Genomic DNA, 14217 nt, shown 5'->3' with positions numbered 1-14217 from the left:
AATAACTTTAAAAAAACAACAAAACAAAAAATCCATTTCAAAACAAAATTGCAATCTTTTCCTATCACCGTTATTGTTGACTGAATACCCACAGCATGTTCAGACAACTTCACATGTACTTTTTCCCATCTGTACATTGACACTGCAGTGATTATGGGAGCTGGTGAGTCACAGTAGAGAAGCTTTGGTGAGTTTTGGGTACACGTCGTACAGAGATCCATCTCTGTGAACATACACTTTAAAGTCAATATTCAACAGTCGGAGGGCTGTGAACCGATTCACCAGGATGACTCAGTCAGTCCACCACTAGGACAAGTGCCATGGCAACAAAATTGCTGGCTTCGAGAGCAATTGAAGAGCATCAAATGTCCAAATCTGCAGGAACACAGTTGCGTAAGGATGTTGCTGCTGCTGCAAGAATAACATTGGAAAACCAGGTTGTTTGCAATTTTGACTAAAATCCTGAGGAGAATTCAGATTTATTGTTGTTTTGGATAATGACAACAAGGGAGCAAAGAATAACCCATTCCACAAAATGACAGAAATTAAAGTGAGTTTAAAACTTTCTGAAAACATCTTACATCTATGTCCCTCTAAAGTCTGATTTTTATATCTGCTCCTCTTTTTTTCCTGGCTGTTTTGCAGCCTTCAGGTGGAGCTACCCTGTGCTTTTGGTGCATTACTGGAGAGAGGAATGCACCTGCATTTGTGTAATCATGATGAGCATATAATAACAATGTTAGTACTGGTTTATTACATATATTCCAGACTGACTATTTCTTCAAATCCACCTCTATTCTTAGATGTCAGGGTCAGATATTACTGAACCAAAAATGCCGCTGTAAATAAACTCAAAAAGCTTTTTTAAAGCAAACTATTGGTATGGTTTACAGCAAGGCAATGTCATGCTTGGGGAAGAACAGGGCTCTAGCAAAACAAACAAACAAAAGAACAGATCCCTCAAAGCGATCTTTTTATACTGTAATAAAATGATAGACATATCATTAACAATACATTGATTTGATTTTTAATCAACTCTTTTATCTATATTTATTCAAAATAAATTTTGAGTATTTTGACATAGTTATGTACATAAGTGCAAACAAGGTGAACGTCACACATTCATATACACCTCAGTAAGGATCGACATCACCCAGCACAGCTGGGCAGGAAGAGACTTCTGGACCACATTCTTTGCCAAAACAGAAAGAGAACTCACTAATGAAACCTCAAACCTCCATACAGAGACAACTGAGCGAAGCCTTCCAGTCTGCAGGCAGGAGGAGAACCGTGAGCATTGCTGACTAGTTTGACTTTATATAAAAAAAGATGAAGATCTTTCAATTAGTCCAAAAGCCTCTTTACCTCCCTGACAGATAGGTGTTTGCTTTAAAAGCCAAAGTCCATTCTTATTTCTCAAAAACACCATGTACAAGAACAAAAAATAATTAAGGTCAAATAAACAAAACAAAATAAACACCTGATCTCCCCTAAGGACCTTTGGATATTACAAGGATTTAAGTTTTCCATACAAAATATTTAATCATGTCGCAATAACAAGACAAACTAATTAGACATTCCCTTCTTGAATAAGTTAGTGTTGTATGTTATTTCAATTAATGTGAAAAAATTCACAATTAGGATAATAGAAAGGTAGCCATGTTGTCATTTTGTTGCCATAGCAACAGCAACTATTACCAATGACTCCATCATTGTATACAAATGATTTTCATATTATATCTTTTTTTCTTGTTGGTCTACACAAACTATTAACTATATATAAATGAGTTTTTTTTATTTTCATGCTGTTTTTTTTTTAAGTCAGATTTAAAAAAAAAAAAAAAAAAGCTTAACTTACCATTAATACATGTCATGTTCATACACAGCTATCACATCTTTATACAGTGATCGTGAGATAAGGCCCTTTTTTTGTGCCCCGGAAAAAGTATGTTCAGGACTTAATTAAATGTCCACATGCTAAAGGATCTGATCACTGGACACAATGATCAGAGCATTTTGCATATAGGGAAATAAAATACAAAAGAATGAGAAAGGGAAAGAGGTAAAACGTAATTTTTCTCGTGCCACACTGCAGATCCCCTAACTAACACACTCTTGTGCATCAATACATATGTCTACGTGTACTTTAAAGTTCAAATGCCCTCAAGAGGCACCATTTTTTAATCAAGTATTCTGTTTTTTTTCAGCTGGACAGCAGTTAGTAAAGGCATAATGATGTGATGGGGGGAAGAAATGAAGGCTAGAGGGAGGGGTTTTCTTGGCTCGACAAACCTAGTCTTCCAAAGCTGTAAAATTTAGACAAATTGTCTGGACATTCTAATTATCAATTTCATCAAGCAGGAGAGGAACATTACCATTCAAATTCTTCAGAGACTTGTATGTAGCTGCTAAACACACTGAAAAACAGAGGTAAAGGAGAAGTGTATTTCTGTAACAAAAAGTACATTGCTGTACGACACCAGGCATATAACAGGCTACATACTGTTTGATACACATGTAGATAAAAAGTAAATGATAGTTTAAATAAATACTTCAGCTATTTTTTTTTTTTTTTTTTTTTTTTTTAGAAAATACACATATTCATTTGTTTTTGAGGGTTAGATGAGAAGATTGAAATCACTCTCATGTCTGTATCATATTATGAAGCTCGAACCATGAAGACTAGAAACAAGGGGAAAATATTATGTTGGCCAATAAGTAGCAAGAAACTGCATTACAGAAATGGGTTTAAAGTCATTTAGAGACCATGTAAAAATTACATAGTTTGTCCACTAGAGAGCGTTGACAAGTTGATTTTGTAACTGTAAATGTCACATATATATGAATCTTGGTCACAATTCTTCCAAGATTGTTTAGGTCTTAAAAAATTACTATTGGCATATTTGCTCATTATCCAACCACCCAGGACTTAAGTCTCTAGCTATAGTGCTGGTTGCCTGGCAACCTCACTGTGACAACAAGATTCCGGAATGTCACTGCTCCTGGCTCTCGTGCTGGTTGCCTGGCAACCTCACTGTGACAACAAGATTCCGGAATGTCACTGCTCCTGGCTCTCGTGCTGGTTGCCTGGCAACCTCACTGTGACAACAAGATTCCAGAATGTCATTGCGCCTAGCTGTTGTTCACCAAGTAGTAGTTCTGACTAAAATTACAAATTGTTTTTTACATATCTGTTTCTGTACTGATGAAAAAAAAACAAAAAAGAAACAAGACACGATGTGTTAATTATTGAGTTTCAGAGTTAGACAATTCCAGGCTAGCTACCTCCCCCTGCCTCTAGTTTTTGTGTTAAACTAATTGGCTTTACATTTAACACACAAACATGAGAGCAATATTCGACTTCTCATACGACTTCAAAAGACAGCGAATAAGCATACTGTTTCTTTAAGGGACACATTTATACCAATTCAGCTGAAGTGTTGTTTCCAACTTCCCCTTGAACACAGATGTGTTAATGGATGGGGAGCCAGTAAGGGATTACATCCCTGTTGCAATACTAGCAACTCCTACTGGATGGTCTTACTTCACTGTTACTTTTGTATGCAGTCTCTAAGACCAAGAGTGGGAGTTAGCAGAAACAATTTTCTCAATTTTGCCCAATGATTATATCATTGTTCGGTGCATTTTGGGCACTTTGGGTACTTTCAAAGGTTGGGGTACAAAAACTGACTAGCAAGAAAGGGTACTGTAATGTACCTGTAGGGTGTACATTTGTACTTCAAAAAGTACAATTCAGCTATACCTTTTCTGAGAGTGAAAGATATTTCTAAAAGTAGTCACACCACCCACTGACATTAAATATAAATCTATATAACAATACACATACTTTAATATGTCTTAACACAGTATCAGCATGGTACCTGTGTGACCTCAGAATTAGTCTATATATAGTGAATCATTACATTTCAACATGCCTGTCTTTTAGAGGGGCATGTATAGAGTTTTTGCATTAGATACATTCACGACACAATGACATTATTTAAAATGAATAATGTTCAGTGGGAAATGTTGTAATATCTGCAGCATTTACAACTAACCAATATGTGATTCATTGTCTCTTTCAACACACTTAACTATGCACACAACTCACTGATTTATTTACTTTACATAAACAATAAGACAGCACAGCTGTCTCAGAGAAGAAACTAGTACAGATATGATTTACTATTATAATAATGTACCAAATAACACATCTATCTTTGAGCACTGGTCTGTTCTTACAGTGTAATTGACAGCTGTGGTTTGAGGAGACTTGAAAGAGGCACATTTGAATTTGGATAAAAGTTATTTCAGCCCAGTTTCCAAAGCTGTTACGTTCAATTTTACACGCCTACAGAGCAATTCCTTACAGACATTTGAAAACCAGGAATCCAACTGATTTGTAATTTTTTACCAACAGACATCAAACGGGTGATTTATTCCTCCATCTCCTGACTTTGCCACAACTCAGTTCTGGTTATAACAACTGTCGCTGCAATATTTAGAGTCTGACGACTTTTGACAAAAAGGACACATCAGTAGAAAAGACGACACATTTTAAAGTCAGACAGGACATTTTCAAGTTCTAAGCTTTCTCCCTGAAGAGCCATAAAACATAAAAATCTTGTGCCACTCATTCAATCCAAGATTCTCCACTAATGGAGACAATTACACGAACTGCCTTTTTAAAATACATATCTGCATTTAAGAGGGAGACATTTATTAGGAGGAGTTATTCAGGTATTGCATTAAATGGGGAAGCTCCTTGCATATACCACCACTTGGCACACACAGACTTTAGGCACAACATCAGGAAACAAATCCAGCTTCCATCTCTGACATCAGGTGTAAAAGTTTAACAAGTGCCAATGATAAAAGTCTGTACTCTTAGATCCAAGCCTCACAAATATCATTTTGTCTTGGTTTCAGCTAAGTTGGACACAGGAAATCTGGGTTTGTGACTGAGGCCAGGACTCATTGTTGTAATAGGAGGTCAACATGACTGCGCTGGTAGATTGTCATTTTTTTAACACCATGTTTGGCTATGAAATCATGGTGAAAACGGGACGAACAAACCTTCCTTTTCAGTCATTAGACAATTACCCAGCGCAGGCAAGAATCACTGATTAGATGTCATGATGAAGATACTTCACTCAAATTCAACAGTTTCAATCATTTGAGCTGAGCCTTCACACAGAGAACTCACCTGCTTTAAGGCAGTTTGTGTTTTAAATCCAGAAATTAAGAGCCACATTAAGAAAAATCTCTCAACTCAGCCCCTTTAGTACAGAAACAATTGTATCCTAATTTTATGTCATTCTTTCCATTTGTTTTTTGGGTGGTTGTATTAAAAGTAAGTAATGAGAAAAGTAATGTCTCATTTGCTGCTATTATTATAGTAAGTACCAGTTACTGACTTGGACACCGGGGGACAAAAACTGTTTCAACTGTTTTCCTTAACATTTATGAAACAATATAAAGTTGTGATCACTGTAATTACTAGATTTTCTTACAATAGGAACTATAGGCTAATACACAGTATTTTTTGTAACAACAGATATGGCCTGTAATTGCAAATAACAACATCTTTCTATGTATGCTGTTAAATGTTTTGAAATATTTTGGGAAACTAAGTCTCCTCTGCAGCCGAGCTGATAAATCAAAGGCACAAACAAATTAACAACAACTCAATGGCGTTTCATCAGGCAAGATGAGATTGAGAACAAACTGAATGGTATACATGGTACAGCACGAATGTTACATTTGTAGCCATCTTGAAACGTAAACATGACATGATATGAAACACTCTTTCATTTTGACAACACGTAATGTTTGTAGACCAGTGGCAGGTCCGCAAGTGCCACTTAAATGGTCTGAATTTCCAGAATTAACTTTTCAGAGTTTCTGACTTTGGAACAGTCAAATGTTTTGGGTCGCCGCATATGATGGCTCCAACCCATAAAGGGCTTTTAGTCCCAAATCTGTATGTGTGCATTTGTGTGTGTGTTTGTATGCATATGTATGCTGCACTTTTAAGGTGTGGGCATGTATGGCTGTAAGAACGAGGGAGCTCTATTGCTCAGCCTGATCAAGTCAGTATGCATCAGGATGGCTGCTTTAAAGCAACGGTAATACGTCCAGGCTTGTATTGCGTGAACCATCGCAGCTTTCCTACTTTCATAATATCTTATAAGAAGTTTCACATTGCCACTCAGTCAGTGTGCACTGTAGGTGAGGCACATGTTTGCTGCATTCAGAAAGATGACCACCCTGGTACTGCGCATGTTTCAGGGGCTTTAACTGGGGTTTCGGGAAAGGCTTACTGAGTTTAGCGCCACTGGAGCCGCCACCAGCACTTTAGGGATGGGACAGAAATGAGTTTCCATGGGAACGCACTGAAGCTCCACTGGATCAGAAGTCAGAAGCTCCGAGGGATCTACTGGAAGCGAGAGAGAGGGCGGAGAGAGAGGAGGAATGATGAATTCAAACGGACACAAACATCTTTTAATAACCTTCAGTAGATTATTCTATAAGATAAAGTTAGTGTTAAAAATAAGTAAGTAAAGCCAGTATTTTTCAGATTTTAACAATTCAGCCTAAACATGACAATATTAATTTTTAAAAATTACGACAGGTTAGCGCTTAGGTTGTACTGAATAAGTGTTGTCATCATTGTTCGACTGAAGCAGCCAGCAACCAATATTTTGAGCTATTTTGTACTGAACTTTAAAAAAATGTCACATTATGAGGATTCAGATACTTTCTTTATTCTGGGTGCAAAATCATCAGACCTTAATTGGACAGAAAAAATGAAATATTTTTGCACTGAAACTGGATTAGAGGTTGTAGTAAACACATAAAAATCCTTATTTCCTGTGGTTCTCAGGTCATTTGCAGGAAGTGAACATAAGTGCGCATTGTAAAATAATGTGTGAACAGAAATACTGGCAAAACCAAAATGATGCTCATGTTTTCTTGTGATATATCATGGAGCTTGGCCAGTGTTTAAGTCTGTGGAAGTTGTCATAATGAACAAACATGAACAGCAGAAAATGTTGTCTTCTAGATGGCGGAAAAAACTGTGTGTTCAGAAACCAAGACAGTGAAAAGAGACAAGCACAAACTAGATAAACCACTGGAATGTTGTGTGGCAGCAGGTATGTTTACAGGTTTTTCTTTCTGAACAAGTTTTATATTTTCCACTTTTGAAGCTTCTGATTATACTCAGATCTTTGATAATGAAAACTAATATTGGAAAACTAATATACGTTATAACAACCAGTAGTCGGTTACATTAATAATTCATAAAGTATTTTACTGTAAAAAACTACGGTTACATTATTATTATTTTATATCAGCTTTAATAACCAATAACCAATCACAATCATTCTCAGACTAAACTGTTTCACAAAAAAATAGCAGGTGTCTCTTTTGGATTCTTGCATATAATTTAGGAATGAATGAATAAGATGAAGTGAACGGTCAAAAGCATTTGTTGCTGGAGGAAAGTAATATCTGCTGTTTTGAAAAAAACTCCAATAAATACTGCAGTGAACAGACTATTACAAAGTAACTCAGATGCTAAATTCTCCTGATGTTTGTAAATCACCATGAAATGATAAAGACCGTATATAGAGGGAAATTCACTGAAACAGGAGGAGAGTCATTGTATTATTGTTACAGCAGGGTTGCCACACCACATACTGTATGTCCATAGATGACTTAGAGCAACAATGAACACAGGGACAGACAGTGAGTAATGATATGGTTCAACACCAAACTAAGACATTCAGATGAAAACAGTCACTTATCTTAAGATTCCACTCAAAATAAATTCTGTTTTCATTTGCTCACATCAGTGAAGACAGATGAAATGTGAACATGATACATGTGACGCTACAAGCAGGCGTTTCTTTAAACTGATGAAAAGGACTCAGAACCTACAGAGCTAAAATAAAAGAGAACTGAAATGAAAGAGCAAACCTGATTCGAGGCGGCAGATTCAGCGAAAGGAACATTGGTGACTGGGGTCGAGGCCGACGAAACAGTGGAGGTGGTGGCACCGTGCATCATGGGAACTTTTATTCAGGCGAGTCAGACGAAAGACAGAGGACGAGGATGTGGGCGGGAAGGAGGGGGGAACAGGAATGATATGGTTACCATGGCAAAATGCGTAGGATCAAAAGTCATGGCACAAGTCAAGTGATATTGCCAGGATGAATTTGAACAAGTATCACGACACATGCAAACAAAATAAGAGATAAAAGAAAATTACATATTTAATTAGCCAACCAGTTACAAAATAAAAAAAAAAAATTGTCCACTAACAAATGGTAGGTAAACAAACAAGGCAATACACAGTCATACAATCTAATCAGACTGGAGTATCTGATAATTGTATTCAATGGACAGAGCATGTGTATGGAGGGAGCAAATGATCCATAAGAGAACAAAAGCTTTTTCAATAATGTCACAGGTATAGTGTGACACTAGTTTATCTCTTCTTTAGAAATCGTCCTGTAACTCGATAATCATAATATCGATTGAAATCTGCGGATGAAATGTGACTTATTTTCATTGATAATTTTGTGATTGTGCAAGATTCAGTGACTGGCTTTGCAAGATAAATTTTAACATCTCACTCTCACTTTGAGTTCAACTCATAAATGTCCTGTGGTGAAGGTGCTGTGGACAAAGACAACACTAATACATTAATTTCACTATAAGATATTTGCATAATTTTACACTGGTGTGATCTGATCTTATCAGCATCTTTAATCACTATCCAAATCAGACAGGTAAAACATACATACCAAACATTACACGAGGGAAAATATTTCTCAAAACCTTCGATAAAAAGGATGTGATATTTAACATTTATTTTGTCAGAGTCATATCAGCAATATTATCATTCCCATCAAGAAGAACCGATTGTTAATATTATGAGACAACCATCTGTAGAGGTTTTGCCATAATTTTGTCGTGTTTGGACATGAACAATTATCTGATTGTTTACAGGTGCATTACCTCCAGCAACTAGACTGGTGTGACCCAGTAGACCTTGGTGAATTGAAGGAATATTAAACATTAAGTATGGGTTAAATGTACTGTGTCTTGACATTTTTCAGACATGGGACAAACTTGCTGACCTGCTGCCACCTGAACATGTTAAAAATGTGTGAGTATTGGGACAGACCTTTGATATTTGTTAAGCCTGTGAACACCCACACATCTGCTTTCACTTATGTTGGCTAATTAGACCTCTTCTCAGGACTGTGTGAGCCTGTACACTGTGCTTCATAGTCATCTCACTCACACCTCTGCTGGTTCTGTTGTACCTGTTGGTACATACAACATTATCATTTATTAGTACATAGAGTTTAGAGACATCACATTATTCCCAATCCCAGCACAGCTCCACCCAACCTACGCCTGACAAGAGGCCTAATCAAGCAGAGTGATTGAAAACACCTGTGTGGGTGTGCAGAGGCTTTAGGCATGTGTGTTTACCAGGTGGGAAGGATCTAATGAGAAGTTGCTTTTAGTTGCATTATGGGAAATGTAGGATCTGGTTTGTTAGTGTGTTCGGTGTGAGATCCCTATAAGGAACTAAAAGTCATGATATTTCAACCTCTGCTACTTCAGTTATGTCCTTTTTAATTTCTTGTGAGTCCCTCAACATTATGAAAGTGCAGTTCTAATGAACTGGAGGACTAAACCTTTAAATTCCCAACTGGACCAAAGGAAAGACATGTTTTTTCCAACAGCAGCACAAGGCAGCCTGGAAACTCATTTCACTAAAAGCAACAAACACATGAAAACATTTTTTTCTTCATTCTGTCTCCTGAGTTTCTCCATTTACTGACCCTGAAATTATTTTCAAAATGCTGTATATTACTGTCATAATATCAGCATGCAGCAGTGGTAAATGCGCTATGGATGGAGAATACAAAGTCATGAAGTGCATAAAGAGTGGTCATACACACACTCAGATACACACGTGACAACATCTTCAGGAAAACCTTCATGATTACATCCAAAAGATTTGTGACTGCAGTTAAGATCTGCATCGCCACAAATTACACTGTCTTCCTTTTCTATGTGTGTGTGAGTGTGTGTGGGGGGTAGATTCTTAATTCTAATAGATCTTGAATATTTCAGTATAATATATTTGTAATGAGTCTAAAAACTAGCTTTATTTTCATCACACACAGCTATAATAAAAAACTGAGAAACACTACTCTACACACGCTCTATTCAGACCTGTTTATCTTAGTTTTTGGGAAGTTAAAGGGGGCTGGTACAGGTGTTGTCTAGACAGGGATAACCTACAGGGGATCCCCTCACCACTGAATCCAGGTACTGACAGGAAGCGGCTGGGGTTTTGCCTGAAGCTGCTCCACTCCCTCCTTTCCCAGCAGCCTTCCGCTGGCAGCGGGGCCGGGGTTTTCATAAGCCCTACAAGAGACGGGAGGAAGGCTTACAGCAAGAGCATCGACTGATGGCCCTTGTCCTGCAACCCTGAACTACCTGAGCTGGCTACGCCTGCACACACACATATAGCGCACACACACACATGCACACACATGCACACTCACCACGCATGCTCGCACAGAGTTGAAATGAATTAATGAACTGCTAACACAAAACACGACTCACACAAATCATGTTAATGCGACTGCAGATGGACAGACATGATGACATACGGACAAGATGCGATGAAAAAAACAGTCTGAATGCTCCAAAATGGATGATTATAATATTGTCTCTGCAGATGACACAGTAATCGATTGTACGTTCTCCCGAAGCCGTGAATGAACTTCTATATCGATAACCTTGACAGAGCTCAGCAGTCTGAGCTCATTATCTGAAAATTTCATATACTTCATACAGCTGCAGAGCAACTACTGTTTTTTTTCCAATACTCGATGGTTTAAAAATCAACTTAGAGAAACACGGTGTTTGTTAGAGAGAGGTAAACCATCACAGCGAACATTTAGTCACCTTTACTCACTCTCCTTTACTCCCCATCACAGTAACATTATTATCACATAATGTAGTTGTGAGCAAGGACTGCTTTTAAAACTCCTCGTTGCTGGTTTGTTGAAAAGACCTCTGACAACAAAGACATGACAGCAAACACCAACCTTTCTCAGGAAAGAAACTACCACATCTGCATCTGCATTTTAATACCATGTCATTTTCTGAGCTTCAGATTCTTTTCAGGAGCAAAATTTAAATTTTTACTGTCAGAACTTCTTTGTATGCATAGGAGAGAGTTTTAAAGATATTATCTATCCTTGTAGGGCGCCCTATTGGCGTAAGTGTTTAAGACACTGACAATGTAACTGCAATGTCACTGGTTCTGGGTCACCTTTCTTACCAAGGCCCTTTTGCGATGATTGCTGAGTCTGGCCAGGTAGCCTGCTCTAGGAAGAGTCCTGGTTGTTCCAAGAGAAATGGGAGGCACTTGAGCTGAATTTCAAGTGTCTGAATACTTATGTCAATGTGATATATCAGTTTTCCTTTTTGATAAATTTTCGCTTTGTCATTATGGGGTATTGAGTGGAGATTGATGAGAGAAAAAATGCATTTTTTTTTTATTTTAGCAAAATGCTGCAACATAACAAAATGTGAAAATATTGAAGGGGTCTGAACACTTTCTGAATGCACTGTACTATGACTTGTTGGCAATACTGCAAAACATACATGATTTGTAGTTAATTGGCTCAGACATACTATCCAGTTCAACCATGTTGTCGTCCAGTTAATCAATCATTCACTCAATAAATTCTTCTGTGCACATGCAGTATAGTAGCTGATTCCCAGCTGTAATATAGCTGGCGTACCGGTGGCTCCAGAGGGCAACATGCACAGAACAGAGCCTGTCACATTACGTACAGACACGTACTAAAAACAAGAAGAGCAGACAAGAAAGACAGCAAGAGGAAAACAAAAATAAAACAAGGACAAACACTTGTGGTAAAGAAGAATAACTGGCAACAGCAGGTAAATGCAAGTGAACAGGTTCAGGTTAAGTGCAGACAACACAAACGACTCCGAGGCTGCCACAGTCGGTACACATGTGTGCCGATACATAAAGATACAAAAACAAGTTGTTGATAAGTGAAAGATAAGAGCACAAAAGCCAACTGCTTTCAGCTGATGCATAGACAAGACACTGAAGCTTTGATCAGCATTAGCATTAGTGTAGAGGTGGTACTGTAAATCCAAGCAGCAAGAAATTAAGATAAAACGAATGTGTAATAAACATGCATGAGTAATCAGTATTATTCTCCCTAAAGAACAGAGTATGTGGGTGTTTTAGTGTTTCAGTGTATAAAAATTTAATCCGGGGCTGCAACTGATTATTTTCATTGTCTTTTAAATTAATCAATTAATTGTTTAACCTATGACAACTCAAAAGATAGTGGAAAGAAACTGCATCATAAATTTTGACATTTCAAGGCAACACCTTCAAATTGTATGTAATTTATGACCAACACAATCTGGATACTCAAGTTAATTACTACTATATAAAAAGGAGAAAAGCAGCAAATCTCACATGTGAGAGGCTGTAACCAGCAAATATGTGGCATTTTTACTTCATAAATGAGTTCAGCAATTTTTAAAAACTGGTGGCAACTACTTCTCTGTCAATCAGCTAATCAATTAATTGGCTAATGGTTTCGTCAATGAAATGTGACTATACATTTCCAGCCATAATGTCCTTGTTTCAAATCTAAATGAAACCCTTAAAATCAAGTCTCTCCTGATCTTAAATTACAACTAAACATCCAGTTTATTTCACAAACACGTGAAAACCATGGACAAAATCATGACATTTTTAAACTTTTAATATTGTTAGGAACAGCAGGGCTTGTTTTGGCTTTGTACTTTGTTCTGTCTTACCTTATTTGTTTGCTTTTAATCAAAAACACATGCAACTTAGAATGACTGCCAAGCTCTCTGATTGCATGCAAAGCATGCACCCAGCAATCCATGCACCGACCATGTTTGTACTGATACTGTAACATGTGTTCTCTAACTTTGTTTATGGTTTCAACCCCTCTCATCACACATCAAGCCAGAGGGAATCAAATGCAAGCAACACAACAGACAGTTGTAGGAAGGGAAGCATGCTGTGATAGCAGAGTAAGAAGCGTGCATGTTACACAGTTGAGAAGCCTTGCACGGACATAGCATGCATACTGTTACCACTACAGCTGTAACTTCCCGTATCCCATAATATTAACTAGTCGTCTAACATAAAAACCCTTGTGTTTGTCGGTCCGTAGCACTTTTGAATCAATTCCAAGGGTCCATGACCAATAATTTAGCCCCTATATGTGTATACAATGGATGGACTGTGTCTCAGTGTTGCTGATGTGTTCAGAGACTCACCAGTGGGGATAAAGGCTGGCTGCTGAAGCTGCATGTTAGCCAGGGCTTGCTGGTAGTGGAACATGCTGGGGTTGAAAACGGCGGCAGCGGCTCCGTTGCTCTTCTCTAAGATCGGCCTCTTTGGCAGCGGCTGCATGACCCCTGGAGGCAGAGCCTGGCCAGCAGGAGAAAAATAGAAATGTTTCTTCATCACTGGCTCCTGCAGGGGCAACAAAACCTGCCCTTGCAATATATAAACACTTTCCATGCAACAAACAACTGCATTTTCTGGTTTTCTCTTAGAGTAAATATACTGTGGTATTTCTAAGTGCTCTTTAGACTCAACATTGTGTTGACGTGGATGTTTCTGTTTACCACCACAAGAGGACACTGCAGCATCTAAGATTAGCTGAGACGATGTGGGACAATCCAGAGGTCAGGCCAAGAGCAAAACAGGATTGCTATGATTTCATTCTCTAATGGGCCCGGTGCTGAAACATCAAACTGCAGTGGAAGATAAGCAAGACAACTTTGGACTTATGTTAGCAACATATAAATATAACATGAGTGTGGGAAAACAAATGGCACAATATGGCATTGTAGGATGTGATCCCAGGCTGATGCAGGAATATGATTTTAACTGTACAACCTTTGTCTCAGATTAAATATGTGGAAATGTGAACAGCTGGTGACTATACAGAATAGTAGTAACAGCAACAGTTCAGCATGTCAATAGCATACAGTATTAGCACCCACAGCAGCAACAACTGAATAATGCCAGACTGTATAAACCTTGGACCCATTTTGTTTCTAATTCCTTTCTTTTTATGACTT

The 14217-nt window shown here is 37.9% G+C and overlaps 1 protein-coding gene across 6 annotated transcripts in view; it reads right to left on the bottom strand.

Annotated features, from left to right (window-relative positions):
- Positions 1 to 4097: 4097 nt before the first annotated feature.
- Positions 4098 to 14217, bottom strand: part of LOC111232641 (muscleblind-like protein 3) — a 28517-nt gene continuing 18397 nt past the window's right edge. For 3 of the 6 annotated variants that reach the window (XM_022760245.1, XM_022760246.1, XM_022760247.1), the window contains 4 exons: positions 13405 to 13558; positions 10348 to 10458; positions 7984 to 8078; positions 6336 to 6436 (listed from right to left, as the gene is read on the bottom strand). In XM_022760245.1, the coding sequence (XP_022615966.1) occupies positions 6419 to 6436; positions 7984 to 8078; positions 10348 to 10458; positions 13405 to 13558 (378 nt within the window). In that variant the 3' untranslated portion in view covers positions 6336 to 6418. Of the gene's footprint in view, positions 6440 to 7983; positions 8079 to 10347; positions 10459 to 13404; positions 13559 to 14217 lie in introns of all 6 variants that reach the window. The other 3 variants (XM_022760248.1, XM_022760251.1, XM_022760250.1) reach the window with 3 other exon arrangements.

Source organism: Seriola dumerili, unplaced genomic scaffold (genome assembly GCF_002260705.1).
Source record: "Seriola dumerili isolate Sdu_G_001 unplaced genomic scaffold, Sdu_1.0 BDQW01000331.1, whole genome shotgun sequence".
Classification (NCBI taxonomy): Eukaryota; Metazoa; Chordata; class Actinopteri; order Carangiformes; family Carangidae; genus Seriola; species Seriola dumerili.
The sequence above is the reverse complement of the archived record's forward strand: the minus strand, read 5'-3'. Positions and strand labels throughout refer to the sequence as shown.